General features: G+C 34.6%; 3 protein-coding genes across 16 annotated transcripts in view; 2 read left to right on the top strand and 1 right to left on the bottom strand.

The window, feature by feature from the left end:
- The window catches only part of LOC106052206 (neurobeachin-like), a 287,257-nt gene extending 277,391 nt beyond the window's left edge, over positions 1–9,866 (top strand). For all 12 annotated transcript variants that reach the window (XM_056037466.1, XM_056037464.1, XM_056037462.1 and 9 more), the window contains 8 exons: positions 1,597–1,774; positions 2,477–2,563; positions 3,575–3,730; positions 3,880–4,047; positions 4,425–4,529; positions 5,869–6,065; positions 6,526–6,677; positions 7,308–9,866. In XM_056037466.1, the coding sequence (XP_055893441.1) occupies positions 1,597–1,774; positions 2,477–2,563; positions 3,575–3,730; positions 3,880–4,047; positions 4,425–4,529; positions 5,869–6,065; positions 6,526–6,677; positions 7,308–7,401 (1,137 nt within the window). In that variant the 3' untranslated portion in view covers positions 7,402–9,866. The remainder of the gene's footprint in view (positions 1–1,596; positions 1,775–2,476; positions 2,564–3,574; positions 3,731–3,879; positions 4,048–4,424; positions 4,530–5,868; positions 6,066–6,525; positions 6,678–7,307) is intronic.
- Positions 9,867–20,173, bottom strand: LOC106054620 (large neutral amino acids transporter small subunit 1-like). Of its 2 annotated transcripts, none has more exons than XM_056037476.1 (12): positions 19,991–20,173; positions 18,068–18,652; positions 16,901–17,191; positions 15,991–16,116; positions 15,705–15,804; positions 15,365–15,409; positions 14,821–14,944; positions 14,631–14,734; positions 13,401–13,497; positions 12,049–12,198; positions 11,740–11,914; positions 9,867–11,226 (listed from the first exon to the last, which is right to left on the bottom strand). In XM_056037476.1, exons 2-12 carry the CDS (start codon positions 18,261–18,263, stop codon positions 11,123–11,125), a joined length of 1,512 nt encoding a protein of 503 aa, XP_055893451.1. In that variant the 5' UTR covers positions 18,264–18,652; positions 19,991–20,173; the 3' UTR covers positions 9,867–11,122. The 2 variants fall into 2 exon arrangements, with proteins under 2 accessions (XP_055893451.1, XP_055893450.1); XM_056037475.1 differs by lacking the exon at positions 19,991–20,173 and adding an exon at positions 19,646–19,802.
- Positions 20,174–25,548: 5,375 nt separating this feature from the next.
- Positions 25,549–26,363, top strand: part of LOC106054625 (uncharacterized) — a 41,397-nt gene continuing 40,582 nt past the window's right edge. For both annotated transcript variants that reach the window (XM_056037310.1, XM_056037311.1), the window contains exon 1: positions 25,549–25,788. The gene's annotated coding sequence lies outside the window, so the exon portion shown is untranslated. The remainder of the gene's footprint in view (positions 25,789–26,363) is intronic.

The following is a 26,363-nucleotide window of genomic DNA, read 5'->3' as shown; positions in this document are numbered from 1 at the left end:
AATATTATAAGATAATCATTACACTGAATATCAAAAATAAATTTATGCATTTGCCTTAAAAATTATAATCCTGGTTAGGAAATGGTTCTCAAACTTTTTTGACCCGGTGGCCCCTTCATATAGTCAAAACTTGACCCCAGATCTCTAAGTGAAACAGTTCAATAAGTGCATCGTATATGTAACAAATGTATAAAACAAAATGTTGAAGGAGTGTTTATTATGATTTTAACTTTTGTTTTTTAAAAAAAAAATGACTATTTAGATGAGGTTGATGTGATTTTATGAGTGTATTTATGTCCGGCTCAATGTTTGTAAGTAGCAACTGCAAATCTACACAAACATAAATTTCAAGTTGGTTTCTTTTATTTGGGATGGGGTGATTTCCACATTTGTGGACATTTCAATAAGCTGCTCCTATATTAGTATGGATTCATCTGTGATAGGGATCTGACTTTATCCACGAGCCGAAGGGTTCAATACCCTGTCAGGAATATCCAAGTGAAGAATGTCTTCAAATCTTTAGTTTTGGTCGTTATAGAATAGTTCGTAATAAACATATTGAACAGTAGTGAGGGGCGAGTTCATTATTAAAATAATCTGATCAATAAACTGGATTTTAGCCAAGTTATTTTAGTTGTATACAATTTTCATCCTTCTGCGCAACCCCTATAATTGTCTAAAGCATCCCTGGGGGTCTGAGGACAGTTTGAGAACCACTGATCTAATACATCTCTGCATTACCTACATAAAAGTTATGAAGAAATAAGTTGGTCTAGGTATTTAGCAGCTATTCAAGTATTTGAATTGTTCATTATTTCTTTTCTTTTTTTAAGTGTTTGAGAGATGCTTGAAATCTATACATTATTATTGATGAAGATTTTTAACATTTTATTTTGTTCCTGCTTGAAAGTTCCTTGCAGTCAGGGCAAGCAAAGTGTTTCTTTTGTTTTGTAACTCAACTCTTTGTGTTTGGTGGTGGTGGTACATCCAACATCAGAAACCTTTTTTGTTTTGTTTCATTCTCAATTACTTCAAACTTTTTAAACTAAAAAAAAAATACAAATGTTGATGAAGTAACTGGGGATTTAAAAGCTGTTCATGATGGCAGGGAAATGGTCTTAACCTTGGATCCATCAGCTGCATGAAAGAGGTTCTACTCTAGATTCTAACACAGGCTCTCATGTCAGTTTTATAAAGAGTTGAGCCTGCCTGGAAATGATCAACAACAAAGTCTCATAGAAAACATTGCTCATTGTGTGCTGTTAATTTGTTAAGTCTGAGGCTCTGTCTAGGTAGATCTCATGCTTTCTGAGTTAGGGTGTAGGAAGAAGAAATAACAATATAATTAGGGTAAAAGAACCAAAAAGAGAATCCTATTCCTGGTTTCCAGTGACATATATTGAACTTAATATTTGCCCTGCAATGATGTCATTAAAAGACTTTTAGTTTCAGAGAATTTATTTTACTTCAGTGCTTTTTTTTTTTATTAATACATATTTTTTTAAAATAACTTAATCTAACCCCAAAAGAGCCTTATGGTTTTAACAAATTTTTTATCCCTTGTTTATTTGACTTTTCCAATCTGAACCCACACAGAGCCCCATGATGTTCTCCAAGAACCAGGATGATGTATGTATGATCATGAAATTCTTGTCCAACTCACCAGTCACTCATGTAGCGGCCAACACCCACCCAGCTGTGCCTGTCCCAGCAGTCACCAGTATCTCCTGTAATCACAACTATGCTATCAACCGATGGAACAATGGCTACACCCGTGAGTGTCATGCTTCACTGATTGTGTTTCTTAACAAAGTGAATATAAGGGGAATAATTGGTTTAATGGAAGTCTGTCTATAAATAGTAGGAGTTATCTTTTTTTTAATAGCTAGAGAAATCATAGCAATGTTTATCACATTGTTATGTACAGCTGATAGAATGAGACCATCTCACACCTGATAGACTGACTTTGAGTTTGAATCAATCCTTTAGGAAAGATTTGAAAGTCCAAACCTCCTGCAAGCTGTCAGGGTCTGGCTGCAGGCAGGAAGTCACACGGACGCCATCTGTCTATTTGTTTTTGTGTGCAAAGAGTGCAACAAGGTCAGCCCAACTATTTGATACTTTGCTGTTCAATTTGTCAGTGGTCCTCAAATTTCACATTGTTTAGAACCTTGGACTCTTTTTGCATTTCCAGTTCTCTGCCATGCTGGATTTCAACAAGTAACTAAAGTGTCAAAGTTCATTTTAAAGTTACTGTAACAAGTTTCCAAACATTTGAGCAGAGTTTTAACAAAACAAACATTTGAGCAAGTTTCCAAACCTTTACATCATGCTTGATTGTCCCTAATTCCTAGGAGGAAAGAACCATCTATTCTTTTCTAAGTCACTGAGTGAAATTAGAAATTGATTTATTAGAAAAATTTTTTGTTTCTTTTATTATTATTTTTTGTCTTACTGATATTTTGTTTGTTTCCAGCACAAAGTAATGCAGCTAGTTTCTCTTCTGAGAAGGCCGACCCTGCAGCTCCCCCCAACCTTCCTCTAGCAATGGATCAACTGCTAGGTAAGTGTGATGTCTACTGACAAAGTTAAATAGAATATTTGATTTGGAATTAGGAAAAAATATAACATTACAGGCAAAAAAAAAAAAAAAAAACAATTCTGAACTACTAGCCAGAATTGCTCAGTTCACAGCTGCACTTGCAAACACTCACAACAATATAGAAAGACAAAGACATAGCCCTCAGCCCTCAAATCTGGCTCATACATTCCCTGGAAACATTTTTATATGCTTGCGAATATTAGATGCTAACTGCAGATCTAAAGAGGAGGATCCTAGCAATGGAATTGAGATTCTGCAGAAAGATCTTAGGTATCACTTGCAAAGACCGCATCGCAAATGAAGAGATTAGAAACAGGATTAATACAGCAATTGGACCCCAAGATCACCTGCTAACTACTGTCAAAAATTGCAAGTGTCAACTCTTGGCCATATTATAAGGTTCTCAGGGTTTGCAAAGACCTTCAGGGAACAGTACCAGGAAAAATAAGAAGAGGCAGACAGAGAAAGCCATGGGAAGACAAACATAAAAGAATGAATAGGCTTGTCATTGAAAGAAATTCTATCCAAGACAAAAGACAAGAGAGGAATGGAGAAAGATAGTCAATAGATCTTGTGTGGTGCCCCAATAGCTCAACAGACTAAGGGATAGATGAAGGTGGTGATACCACATTACATTACAATATTAATGTCCAATACAAATTTAATGTCCGCTGAGGATTCATTTATAGATAGAATTTAGTTTGATGCTTATTGCAAATATAGTTGTACAGATAATAAAAATATCTTCTGCAGATTTAGCTGTAAAGAGAATAAAATGTGATATCTACTGCAGATTTAGCTGTAAAGTTAAAAAAGTAAAGTTCCCTTTCAGACCTTGCTATAGGGCAGATGATCCAAAGGTCATCTGTCTTTGTGGCCCTCTGTTGATGAGGATGTCATGTGGCCAGCTAAATGACCAACCACCTGTAGTTATAAAGAGAAGTTGTTTACTGTCTTCTCTTTCCTCTTTAGTGATGAATACTGGACAACAGAAGAGGACTCTGGGAGACAACTTTGACCAAAGGTTACCTGTCAACCATCACAGTTTTGTCACAACTGCAGACAACAGGTTCCTGTTTGCCAGTGGATTCTGGGACAAAAGTTTCAGGATTTATCTCCTAGATACAGGTATAGGGTCAGTTATATTAAACTAAGTGAAAATGAGGTAGTGTTAAACTAAGTGAAAATGAGGTAGTGTTAAACTGAGTGAAACTAAGATAGTGTACCAATGTGTACATCAAGTTATTTCTAACACTTTCTCTGGTGTCCATCCCCAGCTCGTATTGTCCAGGTGGTATTTGGACACTTTGATGTGGTCACCTGTCTGGCCAGGTCAGAGTGTAACATCAGTCAAGACTGTTACCTGGTCACAGGGTCCAAAGACTGTACTGTCATGGTCTGGATGTTTAGTGCCAAGTCTCAGGCCATTCTTGGAGACAATAACAGTAAGTAGACGGAGGAGTCCACATTAGACAAGAGCTTGATGGGAAGGGGGGGGTATCATTTGGAGAGAAGTTGTACACAGGACATTTTTATTGATTTTTTATTACGGATGAAAATTCCTGATGCATGTCTTTTCTTTTTTCCTATTATTCAATTGTTATTGTTTGCATTATAACAAAGATATTGGTTTTGTTTTATTTTTTTAATTGATTTGGGGTGCTTTGTGAGAGGTGGAAGTCACTCTCTAAATATTAATCTTGAATTCAGCTGGGAATGATATCCTGACAAATTTCCTGTGTACCACTTCATCTCTTAGAGTTCAGCTTGTAGTAGCATGTAGTCATTTTGTTTTATAATGACTGTTTCTTTCATTGAGCAGATGTTGAGATGCCTACACCAAGGACTGTCCTAACTGGTCATCAGTCTGAGATTACTTGTGTTGCCACCATAGCAGAACTAGGCCTTGTTGTTAGTGGATCTAAAGGTTGGTGGAAATGAAATGTGTAGTTACTTAACCCCGTTGTGCCAAAGGTTGCAATTTTTGAGTTTGTTTTTTTGCATGAAATCTACTTGTACTGGATTTGTCAAGTGTTTCCAAAAATGGAACATGCAAAATTAGAAGCCTATAACTAATACAACCTATAACTAATACAACCTATAACTAATATGACCTATTACTAATACAACCTATAACTAATATGACCTATAACTAATACGACCTATAACTAATATGAACTATAACTAATACAAACTATAACTAATATGACCTATAACTAATACAACAATGATAACATTTGTAGTTTCTTTTCACATCACTCTAGCATCACTATTACAGAACTACTAGAACAACAAATTGTGAGTGCAGGACATAAGCCTCTGGAAAGTTATATTAATTTGTCTGGTGATGGGTTTTCAAAAATGCACAGAGCACCAATCTCTGCAATGCTGTGACTAACTCAATGCACAAAATGATAAAGGGTATCCCAAGAATGCTTACATGAATAAAAAATCACATCGTCGTGGTTGGCTTGATCAGTAGGATATAGATCACTACTATGAGGTTGGTGTTCCAATAATGGGTCGCTCAATATAAATGGGTGAGCTTTCAAAAACAAAAACCTACACAACTGCATTGGCCATTGATTTAGAATATCTGTGTGTTAAGAAAATGATGACATAGTTTGCTACTAATAGTGTTTGCCAGGAAAACAGGAAATAATTGGAAGGATTATTAAAAGAAAGAAGTTTGCATGACATTAAAGGTTAAGTGTGATTTAAATCAAGGAGCATCTTAATTAACATTGTTCTCAAGTCTAGTATATATATTTCTATAATCCTGAACACCCAGTAGATATTCTGGACAGTACATGTTTGTAAACATTTTTACATGTTTCGGATTTTCCTTCAGAGTTGAAGATAATTTACTTCCTAGTCCAAACCTCCCGCAGGATGACAGGGGATGGGAGCGGGCAGGGTTTGAACCTGGGACCATCGATAAGTCTGAACAAAAGTCCAGCGCACAAACTGCATGACCAGGCAGCCATCTCTGCTCTAACACTTGTATATGTGCTATAACTTACTATATTGTGTACAATTTTTATACATTAGAAGTCTGTTGTTTTTGGTCTTGCTACCAGCAAAACAATCTTGCAATATTTAAATGATGCTAGGTGAGAGCATCAACACGTCTGTGTAGTTAAATATCTAATACAACTAGATGAATATATATATATATATATATATTAATTTCTAAAACCATTCTGTTTGGCAAACTAAATGAAATCAATGCATTTCTAAAGATACAAACATTTTTCTTTGAACAGATGGCCCAAGTCTAGTCCATTCTTTGACTGGTGATCTATTGCATTCATTGGAGCCCCCTTCCACTTGCCATTCCCCACGTTTGATCACAGTGTCTAGGGAGGCCTTCATTCTACTGACCTATGACTCTGGCAACATTTGCATGTTTAGTATCAATGGTAAACTGTTACACTTCATGGAGCACAAAGACTACATTCAGGTAGGACTGCTGTCTGGCTAGTTAATGACCAGAATTTCAAATGTTAGGTCCTTGCTGGTCAAGTCTCAGAAGACCAACTGAAATGTGTGAGATAGCTTGTTTGATGTGCATGTAGGGCATCAGTTTTGTTTTTCTGTCTAGCTCATCTTGGGCAATCTGTTACCTATTTAAAATAAAATGTATAGTGATTCTTGATATGAAGTTTTAAATCAATAGACCCTAGATCTAATCTTCAACAAAAGTTATTTCTATATCCTCTCAGTCCCTTTATTATTTCTCCCAAACTCTATTATTTCTCTATTCTCCCAAACTCTATTATTTCTCTGTTCTCCCAAACTCTATTATTTCTATATTCTCCCAAACTTTCTCTATTCTCCCAAACTCTATTATTTCTATATTCTCACAAACTCTATTATTTCTATATTCTCTCAAAATCAATGTTATTTCTCTATTCTCCCAGTCTCTCATACTGAGTCGAGATGGACAATACCTGCTACTAGGAGGTAATGGTGGCGTGGTTGAGGTGTGGCGGGCTCACAACTTTGAGCACCTATATACCTACCCTGTGTGTGACAGTTCTATCCGTTCTTTAGCCTTGACTCATGACCACAGGTAAGTGCTCTTGAATCAATATATGTTCATTCTTGTAGTGGGATTTTTCATTGCTGATTGTTTCAAATAGGTTCATCTTATGAATCAAATAGCACAAAATGTTTGTTTGGTTAATCATTAAGTTTGACTTAAGATGATATGCTAAGGACTTGAAAAATAGTCACATTTGGAAAAAATAAATACAAAGCTAACACCCAGACCATAAGTAAAACATTACTTGCTTGTGGTGGTTCACCCAAATGTTCATGGTTCACCCAAAGTAATGGTCATGGTTCACCCAAAGTAATGGTCATGGTGTTCATCCAAAATAATGTTCATGGTTCACCCAAAGAATGGTCATGGTTCACCCAAGGTAATGTTCATCATTCACCCAAATAATGTTCATGATTCACCCAAATAATGTTCATGGTTCACCCAAATAATGTTCATGACTTTCACTCTGCTTTCCATTTTGTCCTTTTTTTTTGGTTCATTTAAAATTTTCTAAGAGATCACTTCAAGTTGTGTTTGTATTTATGTTCTATATTTATGCAATGTCCAATATTACATTCCAGAAATCTTATCTGGGTTTGACATGAATGACTTAACTTGGGTTTGACATGAATGACTTAACTTGTGTCTCTCCTCCAGGTTTGTGATAGCTGGTCTGGCTACTGGATGTCTTCTGGTGCTGAACATTGACTTCAACAAGTGGCACCATGAGTTTCAAGAGCGTTACACTTAAACTGTCTGCATGACTGGATACACTTGTGATGTCCAGATGACTGGATGGACTTGTTAATGGAGTCCAGATGTTTCTATGTTTTCTTGTATCACACAAAATATTTGGTTGTTATGTAAATTGTGCAATGGCAGGACACAGCCCAGAGTTTAAAAGGACATTCCAGTGGGACACTTCTCCAAGCTTTTGCAGGACATTCCAGAAGTTTTGTGAGAATAGTTGTGATTGTTAATTTCAAGATATGTGTGTATTTGTTGTGTTTTGAAATGATAGACATTTTGTCTTACAGTGCGACCTGATGATTGTGTTGATCAGATCCAACATTCTCTTTGTGACCTGTTGATTGTGTTGATCAGAGCCAACATTCTCTGTGTGACCTGATGATTGTGTTGATCAGATCTAACATTCTCTGTGTGACCTGTTGATTGTGTTGATCAGATCCAACATTCTCTGTGTGACCTGTTGATTGTGTTGATCAGATCCAACATTCTCTGTGTGACCTGTTGATTGTGTTGATCAGAGCCAACATTTTCTGCCTTCATTTTGAAACAACTTTGTGTAGACTGAATGTATCATACCTTTACATCCTGTTTTCATTTTCTAGATCAATAAGACTGATAGAATTGTGAATATCTCTTTCTGTAGACATTGTCTTACTAACATCAATAACTGATAGAATTGTGAATATCTCTTTCTGTAGACATTGTCTTACAAACATCAATGCTGGATTAAAGAGTCTACTCTCAGTACTTTATAATATGCTTTGAAGTTGTTTTTTTAGTTCTAGCTTGCATATAATTTATGACAACTTATCTTTTATCCATAGGCTGATTCTCTCCATTTTATAATTAGTTACTATTAATGGCCTTAGCTAAACAGCAATTACTATTTGATTAATTACTTTGCCAAAAAATGTGAAGAACATTTGAAAGTTGCTCTGTTATCTTAACAACATCTGTATTGTGTCTCTTGTCTGCTACTCTGATGAAATTGAATTCATTGTCCTGGTAGTGGAAGTCTTTGCTTGCTGTCAGTTTTCATCTTTGCTTTATTTTCATTTATATTGAACAGAACAATAACATTTCTCTTTTATTTCTGTCATGTTTTCTTTTAAATGAAATTGTCATAGTTTTATAACTTTGATCTTACTGTATACATTTGTGATTATTTTTATTTTTTTTTTAATTTTGTGATTTTAGTTCGGATGTTATTACCCAAGCTATATTGTCAAACTTCTGGTCAGAAAGAATTAAAATTAAATTTGCTGTCAATGTCATCTTATTAGTATTCCAAACATTTCAGTATATACTAATATCAAGATACTAAAATATATGCCTGATATATGTATCTGTAGGTAAGACCAATAAATAAACCAGATCAGTATATTATATATCCACATTGACTGGGACACCTGTTGACTATTATCAGGAATATTTATTTTACATTTAATTAAACTTTTGATGATTTCAAACATCATTTGTGAACAAAAGAAATAGCATTGCTGAATGGAAAACCAAGTTGAACCTGTATATCATTAACAGTGACCTCCCCTGCAATATTGGTTTGTCTGTATAGTAGCAAAAATATTCTAATATATCTATTTATAACTTAACAATATCTGTGAAAACAATTTATGCACTAATCATTTGTTTGTTTTTTGCTGTTTATATTGAGTGTTGTCATGTGTTACCATAGCAACTACATTCCAATTTTGATTCTGACTACATCATAGCTATGCTTTTTGTTTTCATTCAAGTGTGAAGTCCGTTATTTGTTTTTGTCTCTTAATAAGATTGAGCTGCGAAAGATATTACTGAGAGTAAAGCCTGTCTTGAGACCTACTTGTGTCTTGAGACCTACTGGTCAGTGACAGGTAACAGCTACTGTACAACACTACCTATAAAGATGGACAAACTGTTTCTTTGTTAGATCAAGTCAGTGATTTAGTTGTTAGACTATGAAACCATCTGTTGAAGCTGCTCTGTGTATTTAGTTGAGTGGGTGAATCAATGTAAACAGAAGGAAATGTTTTGTATTCATTCTTGAGTTTCTTTGTGCTAGATTTAGTTTTGTGTCTTAATGAAGGGTCAGGCTGTGGATTTATTTCCTTGTCAGCCATTTTATATGCAAATCAAATCTACTGTCAATACTTTATGAAATAGTTAATGGCCTCATGGGTTCATGTCATGGTAGATTTAATTATTTTTTTTTTTAATTTTTTACATTTTTTTGGGTTTGCTCTAATATTAAAATCAAATAAATGTTGGAGACTTTCCAACTCTATTTCTCTGTGGGATGATCAATTGATTGCATGGACAGAGCTATATCACTGTGTTATTGTGTGTTATTGCTTAATGTTTCATTGATATCTAGATTGAACATGTATCATTATTTTTATATTATAGACAAAATACTATTTCATTCACATTTTGTGATACTAATATATCATTAAAATTCAAGTCACTCTCTCAGTTTGTTCGTATTAATTTATTAGGTGCATGCTTTCACAAATAAATTTAACATTTGTGCAGAACAGTAGTTTGTTTAACATATGAGTGCAGAACAGTAGTTAATTTAACATATGAGTGCAGAACAGTAGTTTGTTTAACATATGAGTGCAGAACAGTAGTTAGAAGTTCAATCATATGGCCAATTTTAGAAAACTGCTGAACATTTAAACAAAACCTTTTTTCTGCTTGCAAGTATTATGCTCTGCTGCTAGTCAGCAGTGACTGATGTGATCTAATAGAGACCTGCAGGTTGTCAAATTAAGATACACTGACAGCATGACAAGAAGCTAGCATAAAGGAAGTACCTGGATTGCAAATCTGAACACACCAGAAGCAGGAAAAAATGTTTAAAATCTGGTGAGTACAAAAGTCTAACCTATGAGCATGAATGTATATCAAGGATTGGCCTCTTGAATTACAAGAACAAAGGAATATAAAGGAATGGCCTCTTGAATTAAAGGAGAAGTTGCCAAGGCAAGAGTACATTTCACAATAAATAAAATGCCACACATCTAGAATAAAAAATATTTTCTTTGATAGCACATTGACAGAGTTTCTGTATTAAATGTACACACTAAGAGTTAGACTCAATAATTGTGTGGAAGTTAATCATTGAAATCACTGCAAATCTTTTTTAAAAAAATGAATACAATTAAATGATTTGAAAAGTAATTGAAATAATAAATGTTGACAACACATTTCCTTGAAATCTTAAGAAATAAAAAAACACCTGAAGAGTGGACTATTTTTTTTTCTTTAACTTAAAGACAAGCCAAGTTTGTCCTAAGGGCCATAATAAAACTAGGTCCGTAAAATGGCTTCATGTGTTTTATGATTAAAACTGTCAAGACATAAAGGTTACATTCACCTTAAGCTGGGTTCAGGATATATGAGCAATATAAGTTCCTAAGTCCTCTTGTCAAAAGTTTATACATCATAACAATGTATCCATTTCCTCATATTTGTTCAAAGTCTCAAATATTTTATTCGTTTAATCTAAGCTAGTATTTGTAGTTACCTGTAGCTCTGGTAACTTAACATCAATACATTCTAGACCTAATCTTCGTAATTATCTACAGGTTTGAAAACTGCTGGATACTGAATACTGTATGGAGTTGTGAAGCTATAAAACCAACTGAAGATAATTAGGTGTGGACTTCAGAGGCCAGGAAATAAAACTGCAGAGACCCATATTGAGCAGGTGTGCAGGGAATTTAATTAATGCTTGAAGTCTCTGTTAGAGGATCATTGTCAATGAGATAGTCTTCATCTTGTGCTGAGACCAGCAATAAAATTTGAAGATATTTAGTGATGCAATCTGTGAACAAATAAAAGATAATAAAAATAAAAGAAAATTTTAAAAAATACTTGAAATTTTTTTTTATATTTCAAATAATGAAAATACATTTTTTTTTTCAAATATTTTCTTTCAGATGTCACAAGCACTACATTTTTTTTTTCTTGTCAACTAAGTTTGCACTCAATGAAAGGGAATTAAATCTATAATCCAAATGTAAGATATTTCAATGCCAGGTGTGTGGTATGCATTCTGGACTGTTGTTCAATGGTCATGATGATACCAAGTTCCAAATCTGCTCATGCCATCCTGCGTAATTTTAGGCTATGATGTAATTATCTTCCAATCTGAAGGAACATTCAAAACATGTAAAACAAACAAAAATAAGACTAATAAAAATGAAACTTGTAAAACTTTTTTTTAAGGTAAAACTCAGACTCTAGTCTTCAATACCCTGTACTTATATAGACATCTGTGTCATATCTAGCATGTTCTGCATTAAACTAAGTAGCTATATAGACATCTAAGTCTTACCTAACTTGTTTTGTATACTCTTGGGTTTCTTCCACCTACATCCAATGAGATAAGCTGGCACCCCTCCAGTGATGACAATCACAGCCAGGAAACATTCTGTGGGCTTTTGATAGATAGTGATGCACAGGATTACCAGACAAACCAAACACAGGAATGCTGGTACAACTAGAGGAACCTGAATATAAAACAAAACATAAAGGAACATTGCTGCAGAACTTTCAAGTAAAGATAACAAAATTTTACAGCATCAAAATGTTTTCAATGTTAACATTAATTCAAAGCAATGACCAAAAGAAACATGTTAATGACCTTAATTGGTCTCAGCAGGGCAGGAGCAGTCCATCTTAACTTCACCTGACCAGCAAAGACTAAAACCAGAAGCGCAGACATACTAAAACCCACCATCTCAATCAGGCTGAAGATATCTCCAACAAACTGCATGCCTGTGATCAGTACAAACTGAAGGACAAAACACAAAGGTGCTACATTGGATTAGTATTTAGCACTTCAGTCTTACAGTGTATGTTCATATATTGTATTAGATTCATGGGCATAGCCAGGTGGAAGGTTGGGGAATCTCCCCCCCCCCCTTGTATAGCAAATTAGTTTTTTGAAATAAGACTTTTTAATAGCAAGAAAATGCACTATAGATACCTCAGAATATGCATTTTGTTGGCTTTCAATACCAGAAATAGTGCTTGGCGAGGGGGGGGGGGGAACACACACACACAAAATCCTGGCTATGCCCATGATTGGATTAGTATTTAATAATAATAATAATAATATCCGTAAGGAAATTTGTCTTACAATTTGTGCATTACACCAAACAAAAAACATTATAACTATAAGAAACCAAAGTGTACATTCACACCAGACTCACTCATAATTTACATGTGACAAAGTTTATACCAGATTGTTCTTATTTAATGATTTGATTGCCAGGGGAACAAAAGAGTGTTTGTGTCTGTTTGTCTTTGCTATCGGTGTCTTGTATCTCTTTTGTGATGGTAAAATCACAAAATCCTGACACAAAGGGTGATTCTTTATTTCGAGGATCTTGTTAGCTTTTTTATAGATGTTTGTCTCAAACAACTGCCCAAATGTTTTTTGCCAATGATTTTGCCAGCAGCATTGAGGATTCTATTAAGTTTATTCTTATTTTTAATGCTCAGATTGCCATACCAGGCAGTGATATTGAAACTGAAAATATTGCAGATGTGAGCGTGATAAAACATAGCCAAGGCCTTTTCGCTAACATTAAATGAGGACAGTTTTCTTAGTAGTCGTAATCTTTGCTGCCCTTTTTTGCTGATATAATCAGTGTATGTTCTTATCTTACAGTGTATGTTCATATAGTGTACTGGATTAGTGAACACACAATATAGTGTATTGGATTAGTATTTAGCACTTCAGTCTTACAGTGTATGTTCATATAGTGCTTTAACTATTTAACTCAGCGGTTCTCAACCTTTTAGTCTTGGCGACCCCCCGCACATACATACAGCAACAGAAGAATAGACAATAACAATCCATTTTTTCAATGGTCTTAGGCGACTCATGGCAAATTATTAATTTACCCCCAAGGGGATCACGACCCACAGGTTGAGAACCCCTGATTTAACTAAAGCTAATTGAAAAAGGTAATGTGCTGTTAAAATCACCATTGTCAGAAGTGAAGGAACTGGAGTCATGGACTTGACGCTGATCATAGCAATGATTCCAGGCAGATGGTGGTGCTTGGCAGCTACATAAAACAATCTGGAAAATGTTAGTTTTAAATAGAGACACAAAGAATAGAGGAGTATACAAATGCTTCAAGGATATTTTCATAGTATCTTTAAGTGGTATTCATGGCGTCTTTAAATGGTATTTAATGTTGTCAGTGCCTCCTGGGGAAACTGAACAAATGAGAGAACTTTATGGTATTGAGAAGATGTAATAGAAGAGGCTGTCCGCACCGCAGATAACATCCACTGATTTATTGGAGCTGTCATTTTTATGCAGTGGATACCTTCACATTCCGGTGTGAGGGGCAATGTTGCAGCGGGAGGGTGCATTGGCAGCTATGTATCTCGAAGAACCAAGCACATTTTTACAGGCAATGGCAGAAATCTGAGTACTCATTTATAATGATCTGACAGGGCCCATGGTGTCTGGCAGCATCAGTGTCACCCAGATCACGACGATCCATGATGGTGATTGAAGAGGTCAGACCAGGCAATCATTGCGCAGTGTAGGAACAAGACCTATTGGGGCATACTTGCTTGTTTCGTCCGAACTATGACTCCTGATGCCCTCACTGTGGAGAAAGCATCGAAACAGTGTTTCATAGATTGTAGTGTCCCCAACTCAGGAGCAGGGGGAAATAGTCTGGACAGTCACTCAACTTGTATGGGGGCTATGAGGCATTATGCTGTTTCTTGCCAGAGCACTACGAGAGGACTCGTCTTTCCAGCTCTGTTCCCAATCGGAGTTCATCTCAACTATTGAGAAGTGGAGCAAGACTAGAAAACATTGGCTATGAAAGTACAAGAGTAGCAGAAGAACAAAATGGCATTTGGCATGACAAGCCTTCAACTGGGCATTCCAAACACATAGAGGTCTCTGTAGTCACATGCAAACCCCCAGCTTTCTTATAACCAAAGTTCATGTAATGTGATAGATGAACAACAAGATGGCAATAGGACTATACGTTACTTGATATGGTACAGGTTATTATGTTTCACTTTTTGGTAATTACCCAAAACATTTACATTTCTTTCATCAATTACTTATATAGTTTAAAAATACAAGATATAAACATGTGACTTTATTTTTTACTTATCAACTTCTCAATTCCAGCCCAAATTATGTAGGCAAAATCAATAACAGATATTTCTGTTCAAAGTTACCTGGATACTGACAAAACAGCTCCATTCATTCCTCCAAACACGGAGAGAGAGATGAGTGCTGGTACAACATATGACAACGGTGCAACAGTTTGATCCAGAAAACTCTAAAATGTCAAATATCACAAAATTTAATGAGCATAAATTTTAAGTCAAACATGCACATGCATAGTTGTATCTTCCAACAACTCACCACTACAACAGTTGACGACTGCAAAATCTCTCTTGGAGTGAGTGCAGAGAAATAAGCAATGTTGGCCAAGATATAAGTAACAGTCACAATAATAATAGATATCATAATGCCAAGTGGTAGATTTCTGTTGACATAAGAAAAGATTTGTGTTATTTTAAAACATCTCTGCATCTTTTTTTGGTATAAGTTTTTAAATCTCTGTAGCCTTTTTTCTTATTATTACAAAGCTTATATCAACTCACTCTGTCAGGCGAGTACAAATCTTGTACATATTATTTCTCCCACTTCCTACTCTTGGATCAGGATGAAACTTTGCACATTTCAAGGTGGTTAAGAGTTACTAAAACTATTTCAAGGTGGTTAAGAGTTACTAAAACTATCGTAACTTTTTTATTTTATATATAATTTAACATTTGATTTTTTTTTTTTTTAAATTGGTCTCCACCAGCAGCGCTGGAGTTATGGTGTTTTTTTTTTTAATAAACTAAAATAATAACAAACATCAGACATGAATAATAAACACATAAAACTGTAAACTACAAACCTTGTAGGCTGAATAACCTCCCCTGTTACATAATTTAAATAATTCCTGTGTGATAAATTTTTTTAATGAAAAAGGTTTTAAAATCATATTTTCAGAAAATCAACATGTCATAAATATAATGATGAAAAAAGATAAAATGCTTCTTTACACACTAATGAAAAAGAATTTCAAGATATTAACATTAATTATTTACTTTCTAGCAATGTAGCCTAGGTCTATGTATCAAAGAGAGAGGAAGACCACAGTGAAGATGGATTACTTTTATATACAAATAAATGGAAAATATTGTAATGTTTTGTTATTTCTTATTTTCAAATAACTGCAAATATGAAAAACATACCATCCACCAAATGCCCAGAATCCAGAATAGAAGGCCAGGCACATTGACCCAAGACTATAATCAGTATCTTGAAAGGAATTTTGAAAGTTTTCAGTCTGTCCTGAAAATGTTAAGAAAATAGTGAGTTATAACAGTAAAAAAAAAACATAGCATAATCATTATTGCTATTTTGATTTATCTTTTTTTGGCTAAGTGATCGCTGACTAAACTTAAAACATTGACTAAGTGTTTGCTGAATAAACTTAAAGAATAGTTATGGCCCTTGTGAAAACATGCAACCCTTTACCTTGTCCAATATTGACCAATCCAATAACAATAACTCCAACAAGAGACAAGACTTTACAGGCTGTGATCAAATACTGAAGTTTGGTTACCATGGTAACGCTATACATATTAATAGATACAATTAAAGCTGTAGATGGAAAGAAACAAGGATTTGTCAATGTATTTCAACAAGTATGTTTAGAAAATAGTCTTAAAAAGAATTTTGTGTAGAACTACAAGTTGACTCATATGAGATCTTCAACAGTAAATATTGAAATAGATTTTCTGGAAATTCTGCTTAAATTTCTGACATGATGTTTATTAAGATGGAATATTTTTCATAGCAACAAATAATAATTCCATCATTTTGCACTATAAAGGAATATTGAGATGCCAAGTTCTTAGTAGTAAATAGTAGTAAATAATTAGTGGGAAAGAGTTAACAAATAATAAGACAATGATCAACACAACTGGTAACCATGAACCCCTTCTTTTTATGAACAATGATCTTTGATGCTTGATCATATAAAGAAAAAGTCAAGGAAGTTGGTCCTTGTGCAGGCCTTACATTCTCCTCCTTAACAAACAAGAAATGCAATATTACCCAATATACTTTCTAGAGGGCCACTAAATGTTAACGTTAATAAATCAAAGATCAGTTTCAAAAAATAGTTGGAAGAATGTTAATGTGATTTCTGGAAATGTCTTGTTAAACTACCATAAAAGAAAGACAGAGCCAGATATTGGAGTGGATGTTGATCAGTTTAGACAATAAGTTAAGCTACAATATTCTTTTGTTTCTGCTTGTTTCAGACTTTCCTTCAGGACAAGTGAGGCTCAAACATCTTCACTTCATTTCAAACTTTGGATTTATATTTTTTTTTTGTGAATTGAGTTTCAAATTATTACTACAATAAAAAAAAAATAATTACCAACAGCTAAACATGCCACTATTATAACTACTTTCTGTGGGGGCTCACAGTACGGGTACAGAGGTTTTAATGTGTACACAGCAAATATTTGACTGGAAGCTGCCACAGCTATAGGGTTGATGAGGATCAGGTTGACCCACATGCTCAAGAAGGCTATCAAGTCTCCCCAGGCATGTTTGACATAGATGTACTCCCCACCAGACTCTGGCATGCAGGCTCCAAGCTCAGCGTAGCACAGGGCACACAACATAGAGAAAACACCAACTGCTCCCCACATCGTCAATGACATGCCTGAAATATAAATAATTATTGTATGGAGCTTTATTTTTTTTTTGCAATGCATACTATACCATTACACTGTGATACTCTAACTAGACTAACAGACTTTGTACAGAACTAATGTAACTTATTGGAATAGTCTTATCTATCTATCTATAGTCTGAAAGAAGGCATCATGACAGAGAGGTAAAGTTCCTTGCGTCCATCCAACTCTAATGTTGGGAAGATGGTCATTTGTGCCACATGATAACTATTGGAAATAGAAACATCTGAGCTTTACATCATCCATAGATCACAAGGTCTGAAAAGGGGGGAGGGGGTACCTATAATTATAACTATTAAATTTATTTGAAATAGAGCTAATAATAATTATGCTGAATAAGCTAAGCTTAAACTTTATTCTAAAATAGATATATGGTATGTGTTAATATGTGTGCTAATTGTGCATTAAGAAACAAATTCTATTTTACTTGCCTGATAGACCAGACAGGCAAAAGATAAATAATTACAAAATGAGCAGCTGCAATGATTTGTTGAATCTTATTTTTTTTATTTATTTATTTATATCTGCACACTCTTTTCATTAGTTTCCAAAAACCCAGATATTACACACACACACACAAACAAAAGAACTTGAAGAAATGCTGATGATTTCTTGGCCTCGTTCTTTATGAGAGTGGTTAGAAATAAGCTACAGAAAATCGGAACAAAATTTTTTGTCAAAAATATATTAAATTTTACCAATATCATAAAACATTTTGATATGGACTGTATTTCATAAATATACAGTTACTTCAAGTCATTGAGGTGGTGAAAATGCCTTGAATAAACCTGATGGTAAAATATTTTTAAAAATTAAAATTATTTATTATGATAAACTGTTCTCACCCACTGATCCAACATATCTTGTAATGCCAACAGGAGAAACAAATATTCCTGATCCGACGATCATTCCAATAATTATACAAACACATCCAAAGAGCCCTATGTGTTGGTTCAGTTTGACAACAGATTTAGAAGAAATAGTAGAAACACTTCCACCCTGTGCCGCAGCACGGTCATTGAAATTGAGCAAACTTCTCATTTTTCCAAAAGATGCCAATAGCTCAAAGAATAATTATAGAGACCTTTACATAACAAATATCACAATAATAGTTTAAGAAAAACAAATGTTAAATTAATTATGAAAAAAATTCATTTAAAATTAGTCACTTTCCATCCAAATGAATTTTGGTATCAAAGTTTATATTTTATATTGTTTTGAAAACAGTCGAGTTTAATCTTTCTCTTATAAGACATTCTGAACTGAGCTGAGTTTGATCCAAAAAGTTCGAGTCCACTGCCACTCCCCCACATGTTCCACTTCATGGTCTGCCAAGAAAATTCCATTTTCAAAGAGTAAATGAAAAATTTGATATTAAAAAGTCAATGAAAGGACAATGAATACGTCAGCAACTGGAAAAAAAACTTGTTCTGAAACAAAAAGAAAGGGAGAAACATCAGAAAAAAAAAATCAGGTCTAAAAATATCAAATTTATTTTTTTGTTTTACAAAGCTCTTAATACCGATTTATTTAAGTTCATTCATTTTACAAAAATATGCAACAATGTCCCACTTACTTTATCCCCTTTCTCATTTTAAAACAATATGCAACAATGTCCCACTTATTTTATCCCCTTTCTTATTTTAAAAAAATATGCAACAATGTCCCACTTACTTTATCCCCTGCTCATTTGGATAAAAGTTTAACTTAATCCCCAAGCGCTTAATCATTTCTAACACATTCAATTGTGTAATGCTGTTATGCAAGTGATGACAGATGAAGTTCATTTCCCCCAAAAGAATAGATTATGAGCTTGCATTGAATTTAAGGGATTAGAAAATTGTATTGAGTTAGGGCGTGATGTAATGCAGGCCATTATAATGATGGATTTAATAGTGTTCTGGGCAAAATAAACATGTCATAGAGTCTATAAACCAACCATTTCAACCATAGTCATAGTGGAGCACTTTGAAACCATTCCTCATTAATCTTTGGACTAGAAAACAAGCCTTCATGATTTAGAATCTATAAACTAAAGCAAGGCATAGTACTAGGCTACTATCATAATCATATTCATATGCCATGTCCATGAATGCCATTATTCAGATTGGCATGATTGTATGATGATGATATATTGACAATTGACTTATTATAATGAATATGATTATCAAAGATCTACAACCAAAATCATGATAAATGATGATGATTGATAATGATATTAATATAGATCTAGATCTATTTATAATTTATATATATATATATAATAATATAGTAGATCTATAGCAGTATAATCTGAGTATAGCCTCTGTCTGATCATCTGATGATTGATGCATAGATTAGATGTAAATCATGATCATATGGATCTAGTTAATTATAGTAATTTATAGTTATTAAATTATCAGATCTTGATCTAGTCTACTTACATGTTTATTTTTTTTTAATTAGTCCAAAATAGACAAATAAATGAACAGAAATTGACCAAAAAGACGTTTCCTAGAGTCTGAAGTTCTTCCTAATAATAGTAATGACAAATTAGATTATTAGATTCTTTTCTGGTTTCCTAGAAAACTGAAGGGGATTTCCTAGAAATTTATTGTTGCCAACTCTTTAACTCTTAAAAAAGTTCCTACACAGCAGTTAGCCATTTTGCGCTGACAATCTTTCAACATTTGTGGGTTTTTCAGCCTTTTGATGCTTCATTGTATTAACTAGTCTAGGCTAATTGATCCACTTCTTTACATTTTTTGAATGAAATTCGCTTTTCTTACCTTCAAGTTTGAAAGACTGTTCTTACATTATCATGATTACGTACGACTTGTTAAATAGACTAAATGTTTAAAATAGGCTTAGATTTATAGGCTGAATTGGTGATGTATAGGCCTGTGCTGCATAAAACGTCATTTCACTAATATGTTTGTTTTACATGTTTCAGATGTTCCTTCAGAGTTGAAAATAATCTACTTCCTAGTCCAAACCTCCCTAGCTTATTAGGAAGATGGGAGATAACAGCGGGCAGGGTATGAACCCGGAGTCTGGACATGTTAACATCACAAAAATGGAAATGTGTATTTCCAGACCTGAAAATGTATATTTTGAGGGGTAAATGTGTATTTACATAAATTAAAGTGCCATTACTTATGCCAATAGGCATCCTCTGTTAGGAATCCCTTAACCCAAGAAAACAAAGAAACTAGTAGGCCTACAAATGCAAAATAGAGCCGTGAGATTTGTAACGAACGAATGTTCCAATTTGATTAGAGTAACACCATTAGTAAAATCACTAAACTTAAGGACACAAGAATAATAAGTAAAGTACGGTAGCTATAATACATAAAACACTAGACCATAATTTATAAATAGAAAAACAAAAGCCAATGAAATACTCAGAAAGACACAAAGATAGAGGCACATTTCTTATTCAATACGCCAAAACTAATTCGTACAAGTGCTCCTTCTTCCCTAGTGCCATAAGAGAATGGAATGGGTTGCCTGAATCAGCCAGGAAAAACAACGACTTAGCAGGGTTTAAGTCTAAGTCATTGATCAACATGCATGACTAGATTGATACATGCAATGCGCAGAACGTAATTATCTTCTTTTTTTTTTTTTTTGAAGTTTTGAAGTAACGTCTGTAATATATAAGATAAGATATCAAGAAATACACGCAGGAAAGCACCTAACACGAAATGCAACAATCAAAGAAATGAACGCATCATAAGTGTATATAAAACATTCTGTACATTTTTCAAACTATTTACACGTTTTGCCATAAACTTTTCTAGAATACGTTAGCATGTTGTTTTTCTTGTAATTCGGCAATGATTTTAGTATCATAATGCCTCTAATGTTTTATTCCTGACTCCATAATAGCGGATAGGGCAGGGCCGGCCCTAACAATTGCGGGGCCCTATGCGAAATGGATTGCGATGGGTCAAGTCTGGGTAGGGATAAGCATAATGTCCAAAATTAAGATTTTGTATTAAAAAGTTAGAAAGTACATTCGTCTTTACAGTAAATTTTTATTAAACGAAAGCTGACAATGCTGTTTTTTATCGCTTAGGATTGGCATCCCAAATGACGATTTTTGTCTATTTTTCAAGAGATTTTATGAGTTTTCAGGAGATTTTTAATTTCAGGAGATTTCCAGGACTTTTTCTTATATTTTGCAATTACAGGAGATTTCCAGGAGCCCCTGAAAAATCAGGAAGCCGCGGAAACGCATAGGTAGCAGTGGCCTAAGTCCGTCCCTGGGATAGCGCCAACAGAAAATTCTTTCAAAAGAATTGGACTTATGCTAGACGTGAATTTAGACTTAAACTAAATGTAATGGTTTGCTTGGCTGAATTGGTGACATCTAGTTTTGTTAATGGGCGATTTCATTACACGGTATGCAGACACTGGAAATATTTTATCACATTTTGAAAGAGTTCAGATTTTTTTCTTTCAGACCATTCTTTGCAGCGTCCGTCAGCAATGAAATCTTAAGCATCCTCTACAATCACTAATTTAAAAAAAAAAAAAATTAAATTAGAATCTTGTTTTCGGACAGATAATCCTTAATAGTAATTGTACTTATTTCTAATATAAAAGCTGAGTCTTTTGACTCCCAAACTGGTGTGAGATAGGGCGATTTATTCCTGTTTAGAAAGCTTTTCTTTTCTAAACAAACTCAGCCTTCAATGTCCCTGATTTCATTCTTTGAATTTATGCTTTCATGAGTAATGGTAGCTTTTTAGATCTGCCTACATTCTGTAATTATAGAGTAAGCTCACACCAGCTTCATTACTTTGTCATGCTAAGAGAGAGAGATCAACCACCATTTCTTTCATCAAAACATCTGCCCTTCTCACTTTCATCTCCCGAATTCGTCGGTTTACGAATAATCGAATCTAGATCAAGAGTTTAGAGGCATCTTCATTAACAGTTTATTAGTTTAAATGTGCAAAGGCTATTTAAAGATATTTTAACAATCCTAGTTATTCTACGAAATTGTAGACTACTGTCCCGATCGAATGTAAATTACTAGATCTAAACCTAGACCAATAGCCTATAAAGCTAGAACAATCAATTTTGTCTTAATGATAAGAATAGGTATACATCTCTTTATAAGATGTCAGAAGTGCTGCCACTGGCGGATCCAGGGGGAGTGGTAGGGGTGATCGCCCCCCCCCCCAAGGGGGGGGGCGGACGAATTTTTGTATAGAATTCAACAATTTGTAAACGAATTTAATTACTTATGTTAATAATATATACTAATTATTTATATTTTAACCTATATTTAGATTTTTTCGCCCCCCCTCCAGTATGTTGGCCAATTTGGTGGGGTCGGGAGGGGGCGATGGCATCAATTACGACCCCCATAAACTTTCGATTGGGGGGGGGCGGTCCTATTTATTTGTAGAAATCACAGCTTGCTAACAGAATAAATTAAATATCAATACGATTAAAACTTGTTATTGATGTTTTAACCGATGTTAATATTATGTCGTTCCCCTGTTGGCCGATTTGGTAGGGGGGGGGGGCGAATACCTGTAGGCTACTAGAGGGGCTATACATGTAATCGGCTTCCGCCCGTTGGACGAACCGATACTTTTTCTTTTTGTATTATAGTTAAGAAACTATTTTAAAAAATTAAAAATCTGTCACTAAAACAATTTATATATGCTATAAATTAAATTCTTATATCGAGTCGCTCCACCAAATGCAATAATTAGCAGAAATAATAAAAAGTAGCGAGGATTAATCGTTTTCACTCCACCGCCCCTCCCCTTTCCAGACAAAAACATGTTTTAAAACAGAATAGTCAAATATGGCGACAGAGTTTATGTAATTTCACATGAATTTTTCATATTTCTTTAAAGAAAGACTTTGCTTTGGAAAATGTAGAACTCATTCAAAACTTTCAGTACGAGTAATAATTAAGATGAGTTCTGAACCCACATATTCTTTTCCTACCCGACTTTTTCCAACCTTTATCAACCTGATATTTTTCTAGTTAAATACATTTGGGACTATATCTCAAAATTTATGCTTGAATCCTAAAAATGCCAAAATGAAAAATAGAGTAGAATCTAATTGGTACACTTAATTTCTCCTCCCACTTCCGAAATTATTTTTTTTAAACTTTGAATTATAGATCTGTAACAAAACACAGTTACAAACATGCTTGTGGTGAAGGGGCTTCGTCCCGAACTCCACTGATCGATAAAGAGCTGTACCTGTTAGGAGAATGCGTTACTGCAGTGAAAAATGCAAGAAAACGCGTATGGCGTCGGGGCTTCGCTCTAAACACCACTGATGAGTAATGAGCTGTAGATGTCAGGAGAATGAGTTTCTGCAGTGAAAATGCAAGAAAACGCTTATGGCGTCGGGGCTTCGCACCAAACCCCATTGGGTTTTTTTTTTCGCCGAAGGTTGAGAAACACTGCTTAGTTTTATTCTCATATATATATATATATATGTATATATATGCTGTATGCACTTATGCATAGGGTTAGGGTTAACTGGGCGTTAGGATTTGATAAAAATCGCCCCCCCCCCACTCCAAAGTTCAAAGTTCTACTAGTCAGGACTACAGTAGTCTAAATGTAGATCGATAATTTGATTTACTTTGATTTAGATCTAGATTAGTTATCTTATCTTATAAAATACACACCTGGTCTCATCTAGATCTAGATAACAAGACTACTTATTGATCTAGATCTAAATCTAGATCTATTTAAATCGTAATTTTAAATCTAGATTTACGTAAATTCGAGGTGCCCGACATGGTAAAACTTTTGAACGCAACACCACATAGATCAATGAATTAGAACTAAATCAATTAATTCCCAATCAGTTTGAAGACTAGAATCTATAAATAAGCTGACACTGACACGCTTTATTCGCACCAGCAAGTAGCAAGATCCAGATCAATATGATTAGCAACAACTTTTGGTTATTTTATTTTCAGATGATAAATGTAGGCCTAGTGGCGTATTTTCGTGTCCATCTGCGTACTCATCAGTGGCGTACGAAATTTCTATAAATCAAATAAGAACATAAAACTAAAATGTTATTTAACCTTGGTTAGGCCAATAATAGAATATGCATCCTCCGTTTGGGACCCCTCAACTCAAGAAAACATTAAGAAACTGGAACAGACACAAAAATAGAGCAGTTAGATTCATAACAAACGAATATTCACATTTGACTAGAGTAACACCTTTAGTAAAATCACTAAATTTAGAAAGCCTTCAGGACAGAAGGCTCAAAAGTAAAGTAGCAATCATACATAAAACACTGAACCATAATCTTCAAATACAAAAACAAAATTTAATAAAATACTCTGAAAGACACAAAGATAAAGGCACATTCCTCGTCCCATATGCTAGGACAAATTTGTACAAATACTCCTTCTTCCCTAGTGCTATTAGAGCATGGAATGGGTTGCCTGAGCTAGCCAGGAAAACCAGTGACTTGGCAGAATTTAAGTCATTGGTTAATATGCATGACTAAATGCATGACGCGTAGGACGTAATCATCTTCTTTTTTGAAGTAACGTCTGTATTATATAAGATAAGATAAGATAAAATACGCACGATGCGCACTTATAGGCAACTCTGCAGAAACCATCGAAACGACCGAACGACACTCCAGCGCGCTCATTTTTACAAAAAGTAAATCAAGTCTATCTGTCTGTCTGTCTGTTCTGAAAAAAAAAACATTGAACACGCTATTTCTCTAGCACATTCTCAGATCAATTGAAACTTTGCACAAATATCAATTGGCGAAGACAGTGCATGACTTAATAATAATAATAATAACAATTAGTGAAATATAATTACTGGTTATTAATTATTTTGTTTAATGTCAACAAGGGAAATTAATCCTTTACTATTCACAGATAAGGCTAAATATGTGTGTGTTTGTCCCCATAGATAATTGTACACTTTGTTTTTCTTACAAGCTTGCGGTTTTTCGCGAATAGCGGTCCTCGGGTTGCAAGTCTGTCAAAAACCGTTCTTAGTGATCATCTAGGAGGTAATTGGAGCCTGTGTACGAAATTTCATGTAGATCTGTACAACGGTTTAAGAGATCTCTTGATCAATGAATGAGTGGTATTTTTAATTGGAAAAAAAAAACATCGATAGTAATGGAAAATAGCCAGGAATACTAGAGTAGGCATATTTCTAAAAATAGACTTTACGAACGCCCTCTACGGGAATGTTAGAATTAGTTTCCGTATATATTCGGTAATGACGGTGCAACACCGATTCTAAAAATAGAATATTACATAATACACCTCATTGGATACTAGGTAAGCAATTAAGTTTCATTTCAATACTAGCCTACAAAAAAAGTTTTATATTGACAAAAACAGATTTAAAAAGCTACCGCACTGGACTACATTGTTGGATTTAACTAAATGTGTTCATATTTACTGTCTAAGTAGATTCTAGATCTAGAGAATTAAAACATAAACATTTGTGACAATACATGTCTATATTTCTTCTAGTACGGAGTGATACATAGGACGGAATAAATACAGTTCCCTTTATTTTGTGGTCAACATTTCTTGGAAAAGGTATGGACAGTGGCTACTGTGTATTTATTTAGTGATGTAGGTCTACACATCTTGTCACGTTTAAGTGACTCGTGTATTTCTTTCTGCACCAATGAGAAACATTGATTTATTGTCTATATGTCTCCCTCTCTCTCTATCTACCACTTCTGTCAGTCTGTCACTCGCATTTAAGGGCCTTAACCATGTGACTCATTCTTCATCACTCTATTTCATTTCTTGTTGTGTGGCCCCCCTTCACTCCCCCCCTCCCCTCTCTCTCTCTGTCCCTTTCTTTCCATTCTCTTTATCTTGCCCCCCCCCCATCATCACGCTCTTTGTCCCCCTCTCTCTATTTCTCTCTCTCTCTCTCTTTCTCCATATTTCTCTCGCTTTTTTTCTCTTTCTCTCTTACTTACATACTTAGACTTAGGTCCCCCCCCCCCGGCCGTTCGGCGCATTGTGCGCAAGATGTCTACACAAAGATCTGTCATTGGCAATGTCTAAAGCCTCCTTCCACTTGGTGTCCACTGTTCTGAGGTCCTCCATGAAGATGTGGCGCCAAGTTATACGAGGACGTCCCTGTTTGCCATCGCAAC

The sequence above is a fragment of the Biomphalaria glabrata genome, chromosome 8 (genome assembly GCF_947242115.1).
Source record: "Biomphalaria glabrata chromosome 8, xgBioGlab47.1, whole genome shotgun sequence".
In the NCBI taxonomy this organism is placed as follows: Eukaryota; Metazoa; Mollusca; class Gastropoda; family Planorbidae; genus Biomphalaria; species Biomphalaria glabrata.
This window is presented reverse-complemented; position numbering and strand designations above follow the sequence as displayed.

Excerpts from the sequence above, each read along its gene's own strand:
- LOC106054620 (XM_056037476.1), bottom strand. The coding sequence starts at position 18,263 with ATGAGAAGTTTGCTCAATTTCAATGACCGTGCTGCGGCACAGGGTGGA. Across the intron at positions 16,117-16,900 it reads AGTGGCATGTTTAGCTGTTG|CTTTAATTGTATCTATTAAT; the intron begins GTAATTATTTTT and ends TTCCATCTACAG. Across the intron at positions 14,945-15,364 it reads GAGGTTATTCAGCCTACAAG|AAATCTACCACTTGGCATTA; the intron begins GTTTGTAGTTTA and ends TTATGTCAACAG.